This window comes from Tubulanus polymorphus, chromosome 10 (genome assembly GCF_964204645.1).
Source record: "Tubulanus polymorphus chromosome 10, tnTubPoly1.2, whole genome shotgun sequence".
NCBI lineage: Eukaryota > Metazoa > Nemertea > Palaeonemertea > Tubulaniformes > Tubulanidae > Tubulanus > Tubulanus polymorphus.
Genome location: NC_134034.1, coordinates 9,339,358 through 9,364,814, shown reverse-complemented (window position 1 = coordinate 9,364,814; position 25,457 = coordinate 9,339,358). Strand labels below are relative to the sequence as shown.

Here is a 25,457-nt window from a genome sequence, read left to right as displayed (position 1 = left end):
GATGGGCCACCTGGCCATGTGACAACCTGGTGGAGCAACCAGCCAATTAAAACCAATATCCCAGGTCACCTGACCACCATGCGACATCGCAAAAAGCGGTTTCTATTTTGGATAGAACTCAATCGTATATATAAATAGATATTATACTAACTATTGTATTAAAACCCAGAGTATATAGAAAACTGGAGATTAGTTTCCTGTGTAAATACTAAAATCATACAGGGTAGTGAAAGAGAATTTTCCCAAAATATGTTCCCGATAGAAAAAAGAAATTTTTGACAAATTTTTCAAACCCAAATTCCGTAACGTCAAAATGCACTAGTCTAAAGTATAAATACATTCACACGATCATATCGTATACAATGATCATCTTCGAAAGCGATCATCATATTCAGTTTTCCAACGATGAATTAGCACCAAAATATTGCGAAAAAAGCCAAGCGTACCTTAACAATATATCTGTATATATAACATTTTCATTTATGCTTAAAAAGGCAAAATTCTTCTGCGACAGAAAAACATTCTTTTCAAGTTAAGACACCTGAATATAGATTCTTACAACAGTTGTATTTTATCTATTCGACGATGAATAATTGATTGCATCAATGGTAAAATTCTCGCATTTTCCAGACGTATAAAATGGCAGCACAACACATAAACAGTCATATTCTATTATCTGGAAGACCGAAGGTGGAAGGCCTCGTTGATAGTTAAAACCTAGAACTCAGTGGCCAGTTGCAAAGTCATCGCTTACAGTTAAGACTGGCTTATTCAGTTTTAGAGCTAATCTAGCAACCCTACTGAAGATTAAAGACCACTTATGGACTTAAGTCTCGATTAGTCCCATTGTCATGGCTTAAGACTTAAGATCGCTCTAAGACCAATTCAGTTTTAAAAAATTAATCTAACAACTCAAGACCAGTCCTTAGATTTATGACACCTGTCGGACTGTCATGACTATGCAACTGGTCCATGGATACAGATCGCCACTTGTGAGACTTTCTACATTTATTGAACTCATCCACAGTGAATTCTAAACACTTAATTTTTTTGCATATCTGGCCGCGAATCATATTCAGCATTAGGTAAAAATTTGACAAAGCCTCATCAGTTATCATCTAACTGTACGGCAACCATTCCTAACTATTCGCCAAGAATTTTCTTACTATGAAGGCCACATTTTTACGACGAATAAAGATTCCAGCATATTTCAATTCGGAGATATTTCCGATAAACCTTCAGATTGTGGGGGAAAATTGACATGATTTGTGCCGTAGATTAAGAATAAATAAATAAATGAATATCTAATATACAAAATATTCGCTACGCGACCGAGCTCTCCCCGCGAGGGGGCGCTGCGATCATAACCGTAAGACCAAATCATCCGCTATCCGCCGATTATCGCCGGTAGATGGCGCTGCATCGTTCGGTGACTCATCCGGACTGTACGGGTTATTGTGATCGGGTGAGTCGGCGTTGTCATGGTAACGCATCGTCGGTGAGAGGTCGTTGAGGTTGGTGGTCGTCGGTTCGACGAGGTCGACCTTGAACGAGTCCTCTAACAGCATATCCGGCGGAAATATCGGCGAGAAGCGTTTGTAAAACTCCTGTGACGGTGATTTACGACGCCGCGGATCGTCCAAGTTTTCCGGCGGTAGATTCGATACTTTCGTCATCAAATTCTCGGCGGGGATTTCCGGTTTTCCGGGTCGCGGTTTCGGCGTCGGCTTCAACGCCGGTGGCTGATTGAATGATTTTGGTCGACTAGCCGGCGGTTGTAATGATGGTCCGCTAGGTGGCGCCGCAACGGTCGACATCATCGACGGCACCGAAGCGTGAACGACACGCGGCGACTCGGAACCAGCGCGTACCGGTACGTTCGTCGGTTTGTCGTCTCCGGCGACGGCTCGTCGACGCTTCGTTTCGGGCGACGCACTCTTCGAACGATTGAAGAAATTCGATTTCAACGATGGGAAGAATTTCCGCGCCGGTGATGAGGAGGACGATGATGAGGCATCGGTCGTGCAGTTCATCGGTTTTGAGCTCGGGGATGATATCTGTTTTTTCCACGGTGATTTATGGACAATGTTCGCTTTGAATCCGGCAGACGGATTTTCTATTCCAGCAGATGGATCTGTTAATACGGCAGACGACTCATTCTGTATACAATCGATATATTTACGCATCGTCTGCTGCGGTTGGTTGCTGGGTAACTGATCCTCGGGTGGCGATCCAGCGTGTGATTCAGGTGGCGTACTCGGACTGCGCGCGAGTGGATCGATCTGAGTGTTCTGATTCAGACCGGTCTGCTGTTTATACGGCAGTGGTGGCTGAGTGAACCGTTCCGTCTCGTCTGGCGCCTCGTAACGTCGCTGTAACCGCGGACTCGTCGACGGCGATTGCCGCGCCACGATCTTACGCTGTAGACGCGGACTCCCGATCGGCGAGTAGTGCCATTTCGTGTTATCGCTACAAGTCGACGCCGGACTGTCCGGACTGCGACTCGGCGTACGCTTCAGGAAACTTGGACTGCGCAGCGCTTTCGAATACGGCCCCGCCGCGTCAAAAGTTTCGTGTTCGCAAGGGTAAACAGCACTCGGGCAATTCTCACAGATGAACGCAGATTCAGCGGCGTTGTTATCGTCGGGGCTGAATTGCGTCCCGTCCTCGACGGGGGCGAGTTCATTTACGGGCGAGTAAACCTCGTCTCGTGCCAACGGTGCTACTCCGTAATCGGGAGAATGCTGGTCACCACCGCTCGGATACGACTCGGAACTACCCGACGAGCTGTAATCACCCGACCCTCGACCATTGCTTCCCTCCGGCGAGTCCGTCTGCACGGCTGTATCGTCGCATGTCGTCGTGGTGGCAGCACCGGTCGGTGGTGGTTTGTTCGCCACTTGTTCCTCGATCTGGCGAATTAAGTCACCGATGTGGCGTATGTTTGAGCGACCGGAGCGCGATCCCTTCGATGCGTTACTGCCGACCGATGTCGGAGTTCCTGAACGCACGCCCTCTAGTGGCGAGACACCGCGATTACTGCTGCCCCCTAGCGGCGAGACTCCGCGATTACTGCCACCACCTAGTGGGGAGACTCCGCGTGGTAAAGTACCGCCCTCTATACTGCCGTAGTCGCTACACAAGCTGCCGGCGTCCGAGTCGCTCTTCTTCAAATCGTCGTCCCCCTCAGCTCCTAGTAAACCCTCACGCGAACCACTCACTGAACCGTTTCGTTCCGGAGAATGGTCACTCTCTTCTCCTTCCAGCTCGGCGACCGTATGGACTCCGCTGCCGGCTGCGGCGCGACGTACGCGATTTGGACTTTGGCTGCCGTTTTTCAGGATACCCTTCTCGGGTACCTTATCGAGGGATATCGCCGGCGAGGGGTATGGATCCTCGTCGGGCGACACTAGTCGCATTGTCGTGCCTTCCTCGTCATCGGTGTACTCCATCATTCCTTGCATTATCATTCTCCTTCTTTGTTGTCGTTCTTGCTCTTTTTCTTCCCTGAAAACATCAAATTTTGATACTAAAATATCGCTAGTTGAAATATCGCTGTCGAAATATCGCTAGTTGAAATATCGATAATGGATCAGATTGATAAAAAATGGTAATTTTTTTCACATCTTTACAATCTCTCTGATGATGAGGTTCATTCAAAACTTTGACACAGTCAAGCAATAAACTCTGAAATCTGAACTGTGGGTTTTGGTGATAATCTCTGAATACTGAGATAAACATGAGTTAAACTGATCAGGATTTAACCCTTTCCTGATGTATACCTTTGCTCCAGTAAACTCTTCTCAGACAGCAAGGTGCTGCCAACTAATACGGACTAGAAGTACGACATGCTTCATTCCAAGATCGCGATTTCATTGAAGAAAAACATTGTTAATTTAACGAAGAATGAAAAGAGGCCACACAAAACACCCATCCCTAGCCCTAATCAAGAAAGGTTTAAGGTTTAACTGGAGAAATATCTGAGTCAACACGAATCCGAATTAAACCTGGTGCGGATTAAGATGAATTAACGAACCTGTAAGACGGCATGCTGCCAAATTTGATAATTCTATTAATATTCGGAGCCTCTTCGCTGCCGATGCTAGTCGGTCGGCCATTTTTATCGACCTTCTTTTTCTTTCCGCCCAACAACCAGTTATTCACGTAAAGTCCGCCGTTCGGGCTTCTGCGTCTGAAATATTAGAAAAAAAAATCACAGTTTCCATTTCGGTGGAATTTTTCTAACCGATGGTCTCTGATTGGTCGATATGCGAGTAATTCCAACGAATGGACCAATCGGAGCGGAGCACGCGTACACACGTACCTGTAACACAGCAAGAAAAACCCGAACACGACAACAAGACTGCCGGCGACACCTGCCAGGATAATCAGCAATGTATCAGTGCTAATTCCATCTGATGCTGCAAAAAATATAAACGACATAAATACAATATTCGAATATAAGTTGAGGGGTGAATTTAGGGCGGTGGACCTGGTGGCCTGAATTTTCTAAGGCTCCCGAATTCATACAATATCGCATGACCCTTTTTCCAGGTCAGTTGCCAAACCTGTATAGTAGCTTAGGAGGTTTCCTATTGATCTAACGGTTTACGGAGGAATTGAAAATAAAATACATCGAAAGCAAGAAAACAACATCTCTGTGAAACAGGCTCGTAGGGACCCGGTTTAAAACCTGAATTAAAATATCACGAAACGAGCCTTAGAAAAGATACTTCAACCTTGAGATGGGTGAAAATAAACGATAAAAACAACATCTACCTTCTTCCTTACCCAACCAGACACCGGTTACATCATCCTTCCCTTCAACAGCGCCCCCTGGCGGTAGCCGAATAATCGTCGAGTTAACGAACATCGACCTGTTTGTCATCGACGAGGTTGTCTGCTGATTATCAGCGACAGTCGTAGAGACAGTCGTCATGGCGATCGTTGTCGGTTTGATGACGTTGCAATCGCGTCCAGTCCAACGAGGGAAACAAACGCACTCGAGGTTACTGGAACAAACCTGAACAAACAAAAAACATCGCAAACATTAAGAGAAATTTATCTAATTTGTTGTAAGTTTGTAGTAAGTTTCGTCATCAAACTCCAGGTTTTATTCTGGAGTCATATTTGAAACTGAACTAATTTCTATCTCTTGAATTTATCGTAGTTTACAAAATGGTTCCCACAGTTTCATGAATTAAAAATTCTTCCGGTTTTCCCAAGTATTTCACGGGTGATTTTTCAATTTTTCCAAATAGAAATGAACAGATATCATCATGCTACTACTGTAAACTGATTCTGTATCGTGATTAATGTGGATTTCCTGAGGAGTAATAGACACTACACAGAATGCTAATGGGTTAAAATAAACTAACTCCGGTTTTGAGAGACTCACCTAAACTAGAGACATATCCATACACGACTAACTAAGGGCCATATCTAAAACTACTGTCTACTCTCTGCACTAATTTCCTCTGAATGACAGATCGCGTTGATTGCACTAATGACTCTAATTAATTGATCATTAGACAAACAATTAACACCACCGTGATTACTGAATGGATGAATTATGGTCTTTGATGATATTTTTATTTTATTTACAAGTAGTTAATTCAAAGTATATGAATTGATTGATTTCGGGTTTTGGTTCACCGTTATATAAGCAAACTCCAAATAATTATGTGGTCTGATTTGAGCGAGGAGGGGAAGGGGCCCTCCCTGACCCTTGTGAGTTCGCGTGATATCGCTGCTATAGGGACCCTCCCTGACCCCTGAGTTCGCGTGATATCGCTGCTATAAGGACCCTCCCTGACCCGTGTGAGTTCGCATGATATCGCTGCTATAAGGACCCTCCCTGACCCCTGTGAGTTCGCGTGATATCGCTGCTATAGGGACCCTCCCTGACCCCTGAGTTCGCGTGATATCGCTGCTATAAGGACCCTCCCTGACCCGTGTGAGTTTGCGTGATATCGCTGCTATAAGGACCCTCCCTGACCCGTGTGAGTTCGCGTGATATCGCTGCTATAAGGACCCTCCCTGACCCATGTGAGTTCGCGTGATATCGCTGCTATAAGGACCCTCCCTGACCCCTGTGAGTTCGCGTGATATCGCTGCTATAAGGACCCTCCCTGACCCCTGTGAGTTCGCGTGATATCGCTGCTATAAGGACCCTCCCTGACCCCTGTGAGTTCGCGTGATAACGCTGCTATAAGGACCCTCCCTGACCCCTGTGAGTTCGCGTGATATCGCTGCCAAAAGGACCCTCCCTGAACCATGTGAGTTCGCGTGATATCGCTGCAATAGGGACCCTCCCTGACCCCTGTGAGTTCACGTGATATCGCTGCTATAGGGACCCTCCCTGACCCCTGTGAGTTCACGTGATATCGCTGCTATAGGGACCCTCCCTGACCCCTGTGAGTTCACGTGATATCGCTGCTATAAGGACCCTCCCTGACCCCTGTGAGTTCACGTGATATCGCTGCTATAGGGACCCTCCCTGACCCCTGTGAGTTCACGTGATATCGCTGCTATAGGGACCCTCCCTGACCCCTGTGAGTTCACGTGATATCGCTGCTATAAGGACCCTCCCTGACCCCTGTGAGTTCGCGTGATATCGCTGCTATAGGGACCCTCCCTGACCCATGTGAGTTCGCGTGATAACGCTGCTATAAGGACCCTCCCTGACCCCTGTGAGTTCGCGTGATAACGCTGCTATAAGGACCCTCCCTGACCCGTGTGAGTTCGCGTGATATCGCTGCTATAAGGACCCTCCCTGACCCCTGTGAGTTTGCGTGATATCGCTGCTATAAGGACCCTCCCTGACCCGTGCGAGTTACAACTTACCCCGTGTCCAGAGCAGATTTGTCGAGGCAGAGCTGTTGGACACGTGCCAGGAATGATCTGTTTCGTGTTCACGCATCGGTGTTTAATGCACACGTGTTCCGAGCCACATTTCGTGCCGTCGATCACAACGCCATCTTGTGGGAATTGCGGCACGCTCGGACTGTTTATTACTCTACAAAATAAAGAAATTCAAATAATCACTAAACTCAACTGACTCAGCGGTAATATCAGCAGATTTGAGGAATCTTTCCCCCTCAATCCGCTGAGCTCCACTCAGGGTATTATCAGCAGGTTTGCGGTGTTTTCCACCTCAATCCACAGAGCTCCACTCAGGGTATTATCAGCAGGTTTGAGGTATTTTCCACCTCAATCCGCTGAGCTCCACTTGGGGTATTGTCAGCAGGTTTGAGGAATCTTTCCCCCTCAATCCGCTGAGCTCCACTCGGGGTATTATCAGCAGGTTTGAGGAATCTTTCCACCTCAATCCGGTGAGCTCCACTCAGGGTATTATCAGCAGGTTTGTGGTTTCTTTTTTACCTCAATCCACTGAGCTCCACTCACAACATTTACAGCAGGTTTGAGGTTAGGTTTCTTTCACCCCCTGGATTTTGGATTAAAAATATTGAAAACCTTTTTCTGAAATTTGTCGAATAGTCTCAATCAATCTCTCATCTGACTTCAAGTTCTAAATGTTGATGAGCAAGAAGAATTTGACTGAGTACACTGGTTCTAATACTTACTTGCATTGGAATTGATTTCCCTTGATGCTGACCATTGACAACGTGTGGGTGACATCATACACTGGCAAGTGAGGATTCACAGTACCCCCTACACAATGCAACAATCCGCATAGCACATCCCTGGAATAATTCGAGAAAAAAATTCAGACTTTTATCAGATACACACTCCCAAAAATGAGTGAGCTAGGTCTGACACCAGATGAGCTCTCAAGTCAAGTTGAAATAAACATTAGATAGCGCTCCTACTAGCGCTCCTGATAAAAACTACTTAGATCTCTTAAAGTACATCAGCTCTGACCCCGCGGTTTAAATTTCACCTTTTTCAAAATCCCAAAATGCCCAAAAACATTTCGAACATATATGCTTAAGGCTAGAGGAACCAGTGGTTTCCATCTTTTAACTGCTCTACAAACACTAAATAGAGCTCATAATCATCAACACCATTAAAATGACTTTAAAGTACATTAAGGTCAGACCAGGGGGTTAACGCTAAAAATCATATGCTATATTATAGCTAACTTGGAAAAAAAAAAACATATTGCGTGTATTTTTTCGACATTCACCTAGAATACTTTATCTCGAAAAATTCCCATTCATCATATTAGATTTATAATTCATTCAGGAAATTAACTTCCATAACGATAATAGAAAAACCGATTCTTTCAGATTTCTGAACAAAAAACGCCCTTCTTACAATACTAGGCTGTTAAAGTACATCTTTCTGACAGCATTCACTTAAACCGTAGATATCTTTCAGCAGGCGGTTTATTTATTAGGACGAAGACATAAACATTAATTGACAGAAATTCTATTGTGTAGCTATCCATGTGCCAAACAGATGTCCTTCAGTGCTTGGCACAAGGACGGCTGGTAACCACGCAAGCAATGAAGCTATTGTGCCAGATACCGGCAACCGGCGAATATAAGTAAAGTACTAGGCACCTCTACTCGCGCGGTGTGTAGAGTTCGTGCGACCTCGTGCTTACTAACGTTGATACAATACACAGTTTAACACTAAACTACGATTCAAACTCATCGTCAGACGGCTCGGAAATTTCGCGAAATTCTAATCAAACCCGCGTTTAATTACAAGCACTCATTAACCAGTAATTAACGAATTACGACTTCACCTAGATATTTTCGACCCCGGGTGAGTTGAGAGCTGATCTTGTCCAGGAGTAGCCAGTGTCAAAGGTCACGACAAAACCTAGACAGCTGGTTTTTTTTCGGAGAGCTATTGATCAACGGCTGCATGAGAATTGATGCTTTGTATCGGGCATGATTAGAATTCAGTCGGCTTTTATTTATTTGCAAACTGAACTGACCCAGGTGGTTCTACTCCGAAACCAAACATCAACACTCGAACCACTTCTACAGTTGTCAGAGGTAAAATAAAATTACTTTTAAAACTCAGGGGCTGGTTACACAGTTGAATCTTACTCATAAGACTGATCTGAAGTTGTTTGATTAACTATAGCTGGTCTTACAGGGTGACCACTTTTATTTGATTTTTCCTTGACTTTTTCCTAACTATTCCCAGATATGCACATTTTCCTTGACTTGATCTGCCAAGAATTCAACCAATTAACACGGTCAAATATGTAAGACATAGATGAAAACTAAACTTTATTTGTTTTTTGCGGGCGATCTTGCAATCTCAACAAAATATTAGGAAAAGAAAATTCTGACTTTTCCTTGATTTCCAGGTGAGACTGGTCTTAAGTTGTTAGATTAGCTGTACATAGAACTAGATCTTAGATCCGGTCCTGATCTGTGCAACCTTCATAGTACTTGGTTTATGAACTACTTTTACAGAATGTGACTATAGTTTAAAACTATTGCAAGAAAAAATCAATTCCAAATCTAAGTTATTTCTAGAACTGTGAAATGTAAGTCCAAAAGTGGTCTTAAATCTTGAAACTGGTCATTAGTTGTAAGATTCCCTATTGAACAAAGTTGGTCTGAGACCGGTCTTAAATATAAGCCATTACTAATACTGCACATCTGGCCATAAAGATAATTATGATTTCTAAGTCTGAAATTGGTCTTGAATCGTCAGATTTGCTATAGAACAAAGATGGACTTTGATCTAACAATCCTTATGTAGGTCTCAAATTTGTCTTTAGTTGTTAGATTCGCTAGAACCAAGGTGGACTTAAATCTAGGACTGGTCTTAAGTCTAAGCCGGAACTCCACAATTGACATGTGAAGAGTTTTGATCAGTTAATCAGTTAGGCCTAATTTATAATCAGCGCAAAAACTGAAATTCAAAGTACTCGTATTTTCCATACAGTTGACCGGTGATCTATGTTACCGAGATATTTCCTCACCAAACTAATTCTTTATTTACATATCATTTGCTTAAATCCGAAGTAAACTCAGATGAACAAAGAGCGCATTTAATCACAGTTTTAATGCGACAGAGAATTTTTTCGAAACAAGAGCCCCAAGGGGCACTATGGCCAGCCTGTCAGCTTTCCACAAAATGGCAAATGATGATGCATTCTGTGGGTTAAATTTGTCAAAATACACTCCCAGCTCAGAGTCAATACCTAATAATTTACACAATACAATCTTAGAATATAAAAGTAGCACAGACAGAGACTGGATCTGGCAGCAACAAATACCTCGGATAAATTATTTCCCTAGGTCTTATTGATTTTAATGCGGAATAGAATTGAATTTTTTAAAATTTGCTCAATAAAACAAAATTGAATTGGATTTGATGTTTTTATTTTTTCAATAAAGTAAAATTGAATTAGATTTGATAATTTTTTGCGGAATAAAATTTGATTGAATTTGTAGTTCAAGCACATGGCTAATTAGCATATCAAGGTCATCTATCCGATATAAGAAAAAGCTATTTTTCCCGGACTTTGTACAATGGTCAATGATATTCTTTGTAGTGCTAACAAAAATATTCCTCCCAAAAACCAAATCAACTAAAGCTTTCACAGAAATCGATCTTGGAATACAATTTTAGATCTTAAAATAAAACCCGGAAGTAAAACGGTAGACGATACCGCGGGTTCACGTGAACACCGTGCTGATTTCTGCGGCTAAGCCAATCATAGAGGAGTCTTTGCTTTCTGATTGGCTTTTCAAAACCAATATTTTTGCGATCAGATATTTGCGAAAAAGCTCATATAAATCTTTATAACGAGGCCCTCTTTCAAAATTCAGCTACGTAGAGTTTGGAGAATGGATAATACTTTAATGAATGATCTGTATGAATATACGCTCAGTGGCACAGTAAAAGAGCCTTTGCTCTGGAAACCATGTCATTTAAATTCGCTCCATTTGTATAGTAATAGGCTCAGCCTACGGCTGGCCTAAAAAGATATCTAGAGCAAAGATATCTTTTTTCATCACAATTAAAAAACATAAATAACAACAAAATTCAATTAGAAGATTTTTTTGAAATTCTGATGGGAAGGTCAGATTTTGGTGGCCCACCTCATCAAATCTTATATCATATGAAAGCCTATTTAACTACAAAAACTATTAACTACAAAATAACACAAACTTGTAATTAATGAAAATCAACAGGAAATGAACTGATTCTGTATCGTTATAAATGTGTATTTTCTGAGGAGTAATAGAAACTACATAGTGAAATTCCAGAGTGCTAATATGGGTTAAGCCAAAACTTTTTCGTAAAATTGAAAATAATTAACAGCATGTACTTACTCGGGGTAGCATCTATTGTAGAGATGAGTAGTGTAGTTAGCTCCGCAGTGTCCACTGAATGTACCTAATCCATTAAACCTTGTGTAACACATCATCTGAGCAGTTGTAGCGTCTGAAATCATAAACATCATCAATATTATTCTATCGATATTCAATTGTTTCAAATTTAGTTCAATTAACAGGGTCCTAACAGATCGGTCATTCCTGGATATACAGGGTCCCAACAGATCGGTCATTCCTGGATATACAGGGTCCCTACGGATCAGTCATTCCTGGATATACAGGGTCCCAACTGATCGGTCATTCCTGGATATACATGGTCCCTACAGATCGGTCATTCCTGGATATACAGGGTTCCTACAGATCAGTAATTCCTGGATATTCAGGGTCCCAACAGATCAGTCATTCCTGGATATACAGGGTCCCAACAGATCGGTCATTCCTAGATATACAGGGTTCCTACGGATCAGTCATTCCTGGATATACAGGGTCCCAACAGATCAGTCATTCCTGGATATACTGGGTCCCGACAGATCAGTCATTCCTGGATATACAGGGTCCCTACAGATCGGTCATTCCTGGATATACAGGGTCCCAACAGATCGGTCATTCCTGGATATACAGGGTCCCAACAGATCGGTCATTCCTTGATATAAGGAGTTTTAACAGGGTCCCTACAGATCAGTCATTCCTGGATATAAGGAGTTTTAACAGGGTCTCTACAGATCAGTCATTCCTGGATATAAGGAGTTTTAAAGCAGAAAATTACAAATTTCATTTATCCCTATTACTGTAGACTACTCCTAAATCGATATTAATGATCTCAGTAAACTTAACAGCAATTCTTATCCTTTACATTAACTAAATTCCATTTCTAAGCGCCAATTTACCAAAAAATCCTGGTCATAACCGATGTAGGAGTCTTCTGTACAACTACAAACATCTTTAATAGTATATTTCTCAACATTGAAGGAGTTTTAAAGGAGTTTTGGACATTTTGCACAAATTAAAGGAGTTTCAAGCACCTTTAAATGTTTTTCTGTTTAGAATGAGTTTGTTAAGAATCAAGGAGTCGTAGGGACCCTGATCAATTTAACTCTAGATTCAGAATTAATCCATTTTCAATCACTTAAACTCCAGCAGTCAGCTGAGTAAAATTTCATTTCAAAATCATTTGATCAACAATTGAGACAAAATTGGATGCGGATCCGTTGGCCTGGAGTAAAATCTGAACGGAGCACTAGTCAATTCAAACGGAGTCTAAAGGGTTCAGAGTCAAAATTTTGAAATACGTACCTGGTCCCCATAACTGTCGACATTGTTGCGTGTGCGTCGGACAGATACCGTGGTAACAGAATCCGTGATTGTCGGCGCAGGGCGTACCGTCGACGACGTTACTATCGGCCGGACAATCGCCGCTCGACCCGTCGCAATACTCGGCTATATCACATTCCCCGCTGGCCGCGCGACACGGTAAAGACTTCCGTACAATCTGCAAGTGAATTCGAGAAGTTAAGTGGATACAGTGTTTATAATCATTATTGTGCAATCATCTGATATATTATTCAAATATCTATGTCAATATTTATAATGAAAATCAATAATTTTGTAAGATTTATATCTGATGAAAATAAATATATAACTGTGAAACTGGTTCCTTGGCTGTAAGTTTTAGGGTTCTGAACCGTTCAGTTCTACTGCGGCAATTGAGGATTATTTGTGTGGCAAGTGAGGATCCACCAGGTGTCGCTAGCAGTAAGCCCGTCGTTGCCGATGCTTCAATTTTTTCAACATTTCAAAAGTGTTGATAATTTTCTCGAGGAAAACTGTACCCAATACGACAGATGGGGAGCAGTATTTCTGCACCCAATACGATGGATGGGGGAGCAGTATTTCTGCATCCAATACGACGGATGGGGAGCAGTATTTCTGCATCCAATACGACCGACAGGGAGCAGTATTTCTGCATCCAATACGATGGACGGGGAGCAGTATTCCTGCACCCAATATGACGGGACAGGGAGCAGTATTTCTGCATCCAATACGACGGACGGGGAGCAGTATTCCTGCACCCGATACGACCGACGGGGAGCAATATTTCTGCACCCAATACGACAGATGGGGAGCAGTATTTCTGCACCCAATACGACGGATGGGGGAGCAGTATTTCTGCATCCAATACGACGGATGGGGAGCAGTATTTCTGCACCCAATACGACGGATGGGAGCAGTATTCCTGCACCCGATACGACCGACGGGAGCAGTATTTCTGATGACTATATTTTGTTCTCGAAGAACTGATGAATCTATAAAAACAAATTTTCATACCGTGCAATTGCGACAACAGTCTCCATTGTTGCAGTCTGCGTTTTTACGCAAGAGACACGTATCGGGGTCGCAGCACGGGTCGGTGAGTAGACAATGCTGCGGCGACCGACAGTCGCATTGTTCACCTCGTTCCAGGCGACCGTTGCCGCACGTCATCGGGTAAACATCGTCTGCGTCGTGTCCGGGAACGAGGCAGTCGCCGATACCGAGCGATAACGCATCGTCGAGCGCGTTCTTCGAGCAGATGGAGAATAGACGCAGGTGATCGCCGGGTCCCTGAATCCGCGACTCCATCAGACAACCCGATTTATCCAGACACACGCAGCCACCTGAAAAAAACACAAATAAATAACAAACAATGTCTCAAAGTTACGGATTAGAAACAGATCAGATACCGTACTATTGTAGGTGTAGGTGGAGATATAAGAGGGTGGCTACTTATGATTACACAAAATACCCTTAGAGTGAATCAGAGAAATTTCTAGGTATAAAATGTTACCATTCATACGACTCATCAAACTGATTAAAAATTTATTGCAGTTTACAAAAATGACCAGGATTATAAAGAGAAAAGAGGTAACATTTTTTTTAAGCATTTTTTTACAAAATACCCTGACTTCCTTAAAAGAAGAAAATTCGGCTGATTTCTCGTTACGAGGCTGTTCTGTCTCAGTACGAGCGACAGTTGTACGGGGGGGGGGGGTTCGTGTGGTCTCTAGGATACTAACCGTGATCGTGTTTCACACCGAGGTTATGAGCGATACTGTGAGCGACGGCGTGTGCCAATTCTAGAGGCTGATAATACGTATGAAATCGATTCAAACCGATCGAACGGTCGGAACATATCGATTCAGGAATCGACATCGTCGTTACATCATCGTGGAAATTTCCTCCTCTGAAAATATTGATGATGTCAAGAAATTATATAATTTTCATCCAATGAGGGGACAATGTGCTACATGTCTAATTGCAAAACATACTCAACCAAAATTTGGTTTATTTCGATAAACTTTATCTAGATCTCCAGCCTAGAAACTCTAAAAGTAAGGAAAGCCTCAGTGGAATCCTCTATTGCCGCAGTAGTTGATGTCTTATTGTACACTAGCGCCACCCAGGAAGAAAGACACTAAATATTTAGATGGATATATGAAAGCTGTGGGTACTGGAGTGTGTAATGGGTAGTGTAGTGTGCATTTGTGGCCAGCACACAGATCACATTGTTCAATGGGGTTTGGTCCAGGACTCGCGAGATTTTCAACAACACGGAAGTAACGTGTAATAAATGATGACTTGAATTGCATGACTGCCTACCACCCCTCATTATTGTTGGCAAACTTAACGTTCTGCACTGACTAAAAATAAGTAATAACATTTTAGAAATGGCCAGAATTTCAACTTAGGTTCTATCTCATTTTCATTTTACAATTGCGATTGGTATAATTTTTTTTTAAACGGCCGTTAAGGCTTCATGTTTCGTCTGCAATTCACTGCAAATAGTTACGCAACTACGCACATTTCAGTGTTTTTGGCAGCTGTACACTCAATCGGCACCGTTCGTGTCTAGGTTCACTGCGAAATTATTATTAATTAACATCGCCATATCACATCATCAACTTATATTGTGCCTTAAAACCCTAACAGCCAAAATAATTGAATTGCACACACGATTTCTATCATTGAAAATTGAGAGAGTGGCCATGTTTGTGTTCTGCTGCTTCGCGTAAATACCGCGCGGTGGCGCAACTGCGCGGAGTGGGGCCGATACGTCCAGTGGATCCTCACTTGCCACAAGTGGTATCCTCTATTGCTGCAGCATTTGATGCAGACTAGCGCCACCCGTTGGATCCTCACTTGCCGATCAAATGGAAGGCTTGAGCCAACAAGAGGCCATTAGTTTGAAATTGGTTTGAGTCGGCTACCGCCGGAAATTATGGTAGATTGGAAAAGTTTGTTCGACGATGCTAACTGCTCGACGAACGGTTTACGCAAACAAAGACAGTAATTGATGTTGAACAAAGACGATTACACTTACGTGATGAATTGTACATTATGATGAGGCGTGTTGAACAGAGCTGACGGTTTGTACAGTAACATCTGACGTAGCATTTCCTTCATACTATCAGCTGGCTCCACCTGGTGGCCGGTATTCCAAATCTCCAAGTACACTACTTGTACGCGTATTTTCAGTTGTTTCAAATACTGAGAACAAAAATAACAAACTTTATTCGATTCAGAATTAAATCTATGGATTGAAAAAAGTTTCTCATTTCTAAACATCAACATTTTTGGAAAGCGTTTTCAATACATAATGCTGACCTCAGGATCTAGTTCCACTGTGAATTAGAGTTAACTCTGAACTCAGGATCCAGTTCTACAGTTGTCAGTTAGAGTTAACTCTGAACTCAGGATCCAGTTCAAAAGTAAAATCGAATTAACTCTGAACTCAGGATCCAGTTCCACAGTCGTGAGTTAGAGTTAACTCATGAGTCTAACTCTTTATAGTATGATATTTCATCTTGTTACTTACCAAATCCACCACGTTCGCCGTATTCATCAAAAACATGGCGTGATCTGACAAACGTGTCGAATTAATCTTCTTATACTGAAAAATACATGTAGTCGAATATTGTATGAGGACACCTGCTGCTGTCTGGAGTCATAGGTTGAAATTACTGAGAATCAATAAAATTGAACTTACGACGTAATGGTCAGAAATGAGTCCGAGTTGCAGAATCCTTCGCTCGCTGATTTGACGTTTGTTCTGAAGAGAAGTGAATTATAAACATGTTATTTCATAGGGAAAATTTCTACTCGATGGTTTCCGTCGACGGAAATTTCATAAGAAGATTTGAATTTCACGTTGAAAATAAAATTAAAATAAAATTAATTTAACGCGTTCACTGCTGGATTTAAAATACAGCGCCGCCCGAAAATATACTCATAGATCGGCACTGGAGCTGTTACACAGTCACTCTTAGCTCGAAATTGACCAATGACAATTGAGCCGAATTTGTTTATATTGCCAGCCAATCAGGAACTGTGTCATTCCCACGTGCCGTATTGGTTGGGCTAAGTAATGCGTGAACACACTAAACAGCAAAACAACGGGTCAGACAAACAACTTAACATAGCTGCATTGATCGCATCAACATTTAGGGAGAATTGAACACCGAATCGGTAAGAATTGTGAATTGAATATCACGAAACCGGTAAGCATGAAACATACAAGCGATATAGTCGGGTAAGCACCACACGATATGAACATACATGTAAATATATCAGCAACAATTTGCGATAGATACTTGTATTTTGAATACTTACTCTTGATAAAAGTGCTGACTGTAAAAGTTAAAAACATTCAAGTTTTTCAAACTATTCAAAAGGATAGTTTGGCGTTTTGACGAGAAAGTTAAGACGTTCCCGGAACAAAGTTTTGGTCGATATTTTAAGGACAGTTTTGAAATACATCCACAAACTGTAGCAGTTAGCTAGTAAAGGGTTAATCGATGAGGCAATGATATAATAGGCATCCCGCATTTGAACCTGCTGGCATCAGGAGACCCTACGGCAGTTTACACCCAGTCATAATGGAGCGTGATGCACGATAATACAGTGAGCATGAATGCTTATAGGTGGCGTAGTTGTTTACTTACCCTGACATTGTTGTATTTGAGTTTGGTTAAATACTCTTCGCTGTGACTTTCTAATTCGGTGAATTTGTACCATCGTTCTTCGATCGTTCCTGAATAAATAAAGCAACGCGAAAACATGAAATCAACGAAACAAAATCAACTGAAATCGTAAATTCAACTGTCCATCTAGCGTTATCTGTACTTTTGGATTTGCAATTTCAAAATCAAACCTCATTTTGTTCCTGGTGTTTGTAAGGGACACCTCCAAAACATTGAATTAATCGATCAAATGAATAAGAGGGACAATCATCAACTACTTCAAGATGAAAATATGAGCAATATCTCTAAAGACATTATAAGCGGAATCTCTTTACAACGAACTTCAGGAAAATCTGTTCGTTATAACCGATAGTTTTTTCAGGATGAAATTATCAAAATTGTCCTATTAAGGATGAAATGCGAGGTTTGTTATAACTGATTAATTCATTGTCAAGGTTCCAGTGTAAAGCCAACAGAGAGATGACTTACCACACGATTGACTGTGCGCCATTATAGCCCGGTATAAAACGTGAGGATGGTCCATCTGCAAATTGCAAAAAAAACTTTTCAATTTGAAATTCAACTCGTTGAATGGGATTCAATAGTTTTCTAGAATCACGTGATGATTACTTACGTCGAGGTCACCCCCGCGTAGGGGGGCTATAATATACGTCACATTCGGCAGGTTTATGACACCTCTGAAAATAATTGAAATAATCGATTAGAAATTACAATGTGATCTTATTTTCAGCCACCCGCATAACAGGCTAATCGCATTCGGATTGGTCATTTCAAAATGTATATTGATTAAGTTAGAATTGAATCACAGAAAAATTCTAGTAACATTGATGTCCTATTGTAAACCAGCGACACCTGGCGGCTCTCACACGCCACAAGTGGAATCCTTGATTGCCACAGTAGCCTCCTAGGGGTAAGAGTCTCATTAAATTGTAGCTGTACTGAGAACCAGATTTTGAAAGTAATTGAAATTAAGTCAACAACCCTTGATTTCATAACCGAAAAATTCTAGTTCTCACCGAAGTACTTTTGACATGGAAAAAAATGTCACCTGTAAAAGAGAGCTCAGTGAGTATATAGGTACCTGAAACCGTCACAGGTGCTGACAGCTACCGACGAGCCGGCGATTTTACTGATTGATCCCTGGTAATAACAGTGTTCGATGTTATCGGTTATCACTTGAGTGTTATCTGATAGAAAGTGTTTACGTTTTGCGGCATGAGACAACAGACCACTGAAAATAGTAAACATTGATAGATAATACAAACTACAGTGTTTAAGGAACCAAGGAGCCGTAGAGATTGTGTTATATGTACTCTAACTGTGATTGATAGAAAGGCTAATCTCATAGGAGAAATATTACGCCTCGCGCCCTTTCCCTCTCGCTCTCTCGCCGGCGGTGAAGATGTTTTGAAGTATTTCTCAGAGAGCGCTCACACATGCACCATTCTCACGACTCACCTGATCTCACCGGCACCCGCGTAGAGCGCGGCATAATCTATACATTCATATCTAAAAATACCCCCTCCTCTAAACCTCATCAATTCATTCAATGAGATATCAAAACATTCAGTCAGCAGTGTGTTAAGCTGAACTCACAGGAAATACAAGCTTCACATTTAAATAGCAGGACAGCCAGTACACTTATCAGATGTGCTGGAGAATGGATAATTTAAACCCTGACTATTCCCTGATATATGCACGTTGTTTTCCCTGATTTTTGAGTTTCTTTTCTTAATGAAAGTAATGAGTTTCTTTTTCTTTTAATGAGTTTTTTTTTTAATGACTTTTCTTTGTGAAATTGCGTTAAAACTCACTGATTTAATTCGAGATGAATTCGATATTTGCGTCCGAATAAATCGAGTTCCACGACAGCTTTATCAACGTGAACCTGAAAAAAAACAAAATAACACCTTATCTTCTAAAACATTCGAGAGGGAGAGAGAGAGAGGGATAGAGGGAGTGAGGGGGGTGAGAGGGAGGGAGAGAGAGGGAGAGAGAGAGGAAGGAGGGAGTGAGAGAGTGATATGAGATGAGGGGGGTAATACTTACGATATGACGTCCTATTTGAGATCGAGTCGATAAATTGACAACACGTTGATTATGTATTCGTACAGGATAAACGATCTCGTACGGTCGCGGTATTTTCTGCAACAAAATCTTGTTCTCCCAGAATTCGTCGACCAGGTCGGTTAAACCTTCATCTCTGTGAATTCCCAAACCTGAAAAACGACAACAAAAACATGATTTTTCATTGGGTTTCTATAACTATTGTCTCTTAATTTTCTACCGGTCAACACTTCTGCTCTACTGGTTCAATCCCCTAGAACTAATCGACAAGCAGAATGAAATATTTGAAGATTTTTGTTGTAAATATTGAAATATTTACAATATTTACCACAGTCCCAATGCGAGAGTTCAGTTATGTGTATATATGTATATATATATATATATATCCATTTCTTATTGTGGCTTTTAATTGATTTCTTGTGTCAGATTTGGGGTTGAGAGCGTTTGTACAGTTGACGCGTTTATCGCACACACAAATCTCATCACATCAATGACACTTACCGCGCGTAGTCAACATTTCATGATGTAAGAGAAATTATAAAAAACTAGATTCCGTCTGTTCTATACACAGCTGTATATAGTACACGATATGTCAAGTCAGAATTGAATGATCGACAATCTTGGAAAAAAGCTTTCGTTTTGCTTAGTTTTTTCTTGGGTTAGAAACTGCGAGTACTTTTTACACTTGAACAACTGTGGAACTGGATCCAGAGTCAAATTAAACCCACACAACTGTTGAACTGGGTTCAGAGTCAAATGAAACCCACACAACTGTGGAACTGAGTCCAGAGTCACATTAAACCCACACAACTGTGGAACTGGGTTCAGAGTCAAATTAAACCCACACAACTGTGGAACTGGATCCAGAGTCAAATTAAACCCATACAACTGTTGAACTGGGTTCAGAGTAAAATTAAACCAACACAACTGTGGAACTGGATCCAGAGTCAAATTAAACCCACACAACTGTGGAACTGGGTCCAGAGTCAAATTAAACCCACACAACTGTGGAACTGGGATCAGAGTCAAATTAAACCCACACAACTGTGGAACTGGGTTCAGAGTCAAATTAAACCCACACAACTGTGGAACTGGATTCAGAGTCAAATTAAACCCACACAACTGTGGAACTGGGATCAGAGTCAAATTAAACCCACACAACTGTGGAACTGAGTCCAGAGTCACATTAAACCCACACAACTGTGGAACTGTGTTCAGAGTCAAATTAAACCCACACAACTGTGGAACTGGATCCAGAGTCAAATTAAACCCATACAACTGTTGAACTGGGTTCAGAGTCAAATTAAACCCACACAACTGTGGAACTGGATCCAGAGTCAAATTAAACCCACACAACTGTGGAACTGGGTCCAGAGTCAAATTAAACCCACACAACTGTGGAACTGGGATCAGAGTCAAATTAAACCCACACAACTGTGGAACTGGGTTCAGAGTCAAATTAAACACACACAACTGTGGAACTGGATTCAGAGTCAAATTAAACCCACACAACTGTGGAACTGGGATCAGAGTCAAATTAAACCCACACAACTGTGGAACTGGGTTCAGAGACAAATTAAACCCACACAACTGTGGAACTGGGATCAGAGTCAAATTAAACCCACACAACTGTGGAACTGGTATAATCTAGTACATGGTAATACGAACAACAGATTAGTGTATTATGTTAGAGACTCAATGAAAACTATTTTTTCAACAATCTCTTCATGTGGAACAATGATACCTCAATATCACGCTCAGTAATAATGAGGAGGCCACAATTAGAAATACGAAACCTGACGCGAATCGGTTTTTAATGAACGTATGACATGTAGCGGATAACAGACAGGAGATCGAAACGTCAGCTCAAACGACTATTGTCGCATTGAGCCCGCCATACGCGCGCCCGGATGAGGAACGTATTGTCGCTGCAGCTATGCTCAGCAGCCTGCTGTTACCATAGGAATATACAATCATTGATGACTCATTTTTCGCGCTGAACAAATTGAAGAAACGAGGCGAGAGAACACTGATAAACTTGTCAAACCCTTACTCGGGAGAAGACTGGTAAACTAGTCAAACCGATACTCGAGAGAAGACCGGTAAACTAGTCAAACCGATACTCGAGAAAAGACTGGTAAACTAATCAAACTGATACTCGGGAGAAGACTGGTAAACTAGTCAAACCGATACTCGAGAGAAGACTGGTAAACTAGTCAAACCGATACTCGGGAGAAGACTGGTAAACTAGTGAAACCGATACTCGGGAGAAGACTGGTAAACTAGTGAAACCGATACTCGGGAGAAGACCGGTAAACTTGTCACATGAGCATTCTTGGCCCTATTTGGCCCGTACCAAATTGGCACAGAACAACGTACTGTTCGCACAGTATGGCACAAATGGGCCCGAGCTTGTTTGGCAAAAAACATCGGACCAGGCTTGAGCCAAATTTTAGCAAGAGACATATGATTGCATTTGAATAGCAACTAGAAATGATCCACTTCACTTTGTTTGAAAATTGTTAAGTATCGAGTGAGTGGTTTAAGAGTGCGCTCTCTAATTAGGCACAGGCCAAATTTGGCTCATTTTTGCATTAACTTCTCTCGAGTATCGGTTTGACTAGTTTACCAGTCTTCTACCGAGTATCGGTTTGACTAGTTTACCAGTCTTCTCCCGAGTATTGGTTTGACTAGTTTACCGGTCTTCTCTCGAGTATCGGTTTGATACTAACCTCCAACTAGAATATTTGATAATTTGGCGCTCTGGCACCCTGTGGCTCAGCCAAATAAATAAATAATGGGGACAATCCCTATTTTAAGATCAAAAAGAATCACTGTATGATTCTATCATTTTACCTATTCAAGCTTTATCAATGGTAACCCTAGACCTGGGACTATAAGGTCTCTTACATTGTATAGATACTTCACAAACCACACCTTCAAAATGAGACTGACCATGATAATAACTAGAAAATTTTTAGGAGACCAAGATCCCGAATATTCAGGAGTCTTCCAGGAAAAGCCCTTAAAAACCCTGAATTTCAAGGAAGTCAAGGTCCTGGAATTGATTTTGCTCAAATTCCAGGTGTACGAACCCTGGGCTTAGGGCTCCATTTTACCCTAGGGGTTAGGGTAAGGTGATGTTATATATAGTAAAGAGAACTGAGGGGTTTTTGAGTGAGTCCGGTGATCTAGTGGGAAGATGTTAGACTAGTAATCTGCTGGGCTGGGTTCGTATCCCGCTCTATGCTCCTATTTTCTCTAACTCTGTTCTCCACACTTTCCGCATGCACGGCTTCAATGAGCCAATCAGAACCACAGGGGTTTGGCGATAGGCTTGGATTTCATTTCCGGGTTGTTGATAATCTCGCGAGAATGGCGCTAATTAAATATGAACTGCGAATAAATTCAAAATATCACGGAACGACTTTCCAACTTTCTGGCTGGCACGCCTTGAACTGCGTTTCATCCCTTGTTATTCTATATAGAAGCGTGGCGACCGTCTGATAATGATTCTTAACGACCAATTGTTTATCGAATCTTTATAGCGGATAAATAATTAATATAAACACGAGGTATTTCCGTGATATTTTGAATTTATTCGCAGTTCATATTTAGCGCCATTCTCGCGAGATTATCAACAACCCGGAAATAAAATCCAAGCCCATCGCCAAACCCCTGTGATCAGGGGTCATCCTTATTTCCGAGATGACGTATTTTACCGAGATGAACCGAGATGAAATGAAATATAGCATATTTATTTATTCCTTATCGATTTTAACACTTGAAATCATGTTATATCAGTAATAAATAACTTCTAGGGTCATATTTTACATATTTTTTTTATTTAAAAAAATTTTGACTTCAAATACGTAAACTCCGTTAGCAATAAAATTTCATTGAATTTGATTGATCGACGATCTCATCTCGGTAAAGTTAAGTTATTTTTCTACAAAAATATCCGACAAAATATGTAAAATATGACTCCAGCAGGCATTTATTACTGATATAATATGATTTCAATTATTAAAATCGATAAGGAATAAATAAATATGTTATATTTCATTTCATCTCATTCTCGGTTGATCTCGGTTGATCTTGGTAAAAAAAGTCATCTCGGTAATAAGGATGACCGGTGATCAGAACACGCCATTGGGAAAATAGCATTAACAGGAATAATACCGCATTGGCAAAATATCCACTGCCTTTTAACTAAGAATTGATTTAATTTAATCTAATGCTTTGGGCCCTCTACGGTACAATTGCAATATCGGAGTTGATTTTCTTTCCAGTTTCATTCGGTCATCCTTATTACCGAGATGATGTATTTTACCGAGATCAACCGAGATGAAATGAAATATAACATAACATATTTATTTATTCCTTATCGATTTTAACAATTGACATCATATCATATCAGTAATAAATGCCTGCTGGAGTCATATTTAACATATTTTGTCGGTTATTTTTGTAGAAAAATAACTTAACTTTATCGAGGTGAGATCGTCGATCGATCAAATTCAATGAAATTTTATTGCTAACCGAGTTTACGTATTTGAAGTCAAAAAATTTTTTTAAATAAAAGAAATATGTAAAATATGACTCTAGAAGGTATTTATTACTGATATAACATGATTTCAAGTGTTAAAATCGATAATCCGATAAGGAATAAATAAATATGCTATATTTCATTTCATCTCGGTTCGTCTTGGTTCATCTCGGTAAAATACATCATCTCGGTAATAAGGATGACCCGTTTCATTGACAACATTTAATGTGTTCGTTACTAAGTTACTGACAATATTTTGAGTGTTTTTCGTTACACTCAATAATGCTATTCTTAAATCGCTCCCCAGCCCCCATTGGCAAAATAGCGTTTACTAAAAATATCCACTTCCTTTAGCTTTTGATGTTATAGTGAACAAAATGGAATAGTCACAACAAAAGTCGACGGATCGACGACGGACGGACGAGCCGATGATCATTTTTGCCTTGTGGGCTGGTCTCTTCTTCTCCTTCGCTTAGTAGATAGAGAGGTTAGTTTACCTGTAGCATCTCCTTTAAATCGAGCCGATACCAGTATTCCATACTGTAAAACCGCCAATACAATCCAAAACAATTCATCGACAAACATCGCGACTCCTTCATGTCACATTTGTCATAGTGCGTTGTTATCGTAATTCCCAAAAACAAAATTTCACGTAATTATTTTCATTTCGCCATTATTCGATAGTTTAGCTTATCGTCGATAGACGGCGCGCGTGTACAGTACAGTGCGGACTCATGGAGCGGACATTTTAAAATCGGACCTCAAGTCCGGACGACAGGCGGTTTTTCCGTTGAAACTCTGTTAGAACTCTTTTAGTACCTCTTTTAAATATTTCTTTAAGTAATCTACACTCTTTACATGAAAATGCATCGATCTTTATTGGGCAACTCGGTTCATCAGTCTACATAAGCTGGCCGAGGAAAAAAATATCGGCCGCCGGGTGGCCGCCGCGGTTCACCGCTGCCGAATACGAATCGGCAATTTCAGGCTTAATGGTTTTTCTCAAAACAAACCGCCAGTGAACTATTTCTAGATTATAAAACCAAGAAGCATTCCAGGGACTCTGCAGGGGCGGATCCAGACCGTATTAGCCGTATTGCCCAATACGGTCTAGAATTTTTAAGTGCCCTTCGAAATTTCACCGGCAATATTTTTGACGGCATTATTTCAGCAACCGCTTATTCCGTGTCCGGAATCCAGGCATAATTATAGAATAAATCGGTAAATACTGCTGCCAAGAAAGTGAGGAGAGATAATCATATTAGATATTAGGCCTTTAATCATGATAAATTAAAAAGGGCACTTTCCTTTTTCAAGGGGCACTTATGCTTTAGATGAGGGGACATTGTCCTTGCATTTTCAGGGAGGGCTAAAGGGGCACTCGTACTTTAGAAGAGGGCACTATACGCGGAAAATGTTGAAGAAAAGGGCACTTTGCCTTTTCAAGGGGCACGCTCAGGCTTTAATTCGCGGTGAATGCTGAAGAAAAAAGGCACTTTTTTGCCTAATTTTTAAAATTTCAGGGGCACTTTTGGTGCCAGTGTT

The 25,457-nt window shown here is 41.3% G+C and overlaps 1 protein-coding gene across 1 annotated transcript; it reads right to left on the bottom strand.

The window, feature by feature from the left end:
• Positions 1–557: 557 nt before the first annotated feature.
• Positions 558–24,588, bottom strand: LOC141911577 (uncharacterized). Its single transcript, XM_074802562.1, has 20 exons — positions 24,410–24,588; positions 19,346–19,515; positions 19,111–19,184; positions 18,378–18,527; positions 17,910–17,973; positions 17,765–17,819; positions 17,258–17,346; positions 16,303–16,365; positions 16,132–16,206; positions 15,637–15,803; positions 14,333–14,499; positions 13,605–13,933; positions 12,573–12,768; positions 11,277–11,388; positions 7,587–7,706; positions 6,847–7,018; positions 4,780–5,023; positions 4,325–4,421; positions 4,037–4,192; positions 558–3,507 (listed from the first exon to the last, which is right to left on the bottom strand). The coding sequence occupies exons 1-20, from the start codon at positions 24,495–24,497 to the stop codon at positions 1,362–1,364; spliced, it is 4,734 nt and encodes a 1,577-aa protein (XP_074658663.1). The 5' UTR covers positions 24,498–24,588; the 3' UTR covers positions 558–1,361.
• Positions 24,589–25,457: the final 869 nt, after the last annotated feature.

What these genes read in the sequence shown, in the direction of transcription:
- LOC141911577 (XM_074802562.1), bottom strand. Translation starts at nt 24,497, where the DNA reads ATGTTTGTCGATGAATTGTTTTGGATTGTATTGGCGGTTTTACAGTAT. An exon ending in CTCAAATAGGACGTCATATC is followed by an intron (nt 19,185 to 19,345) that starts GTAAGTATTACC and finishes GTTTTTTTTCAG; the next exon opens with GTTCACGTTGATAAAGCTGT. An exon ending in AGCACCTGTGACGGTTTCAG is followed by an intron (nt 17,974 to 18,377) that starts GTACCTATATAC and finishes AATTATTTTCAG; the next exon opens with AGGTGTCATAAACCTGCCGA.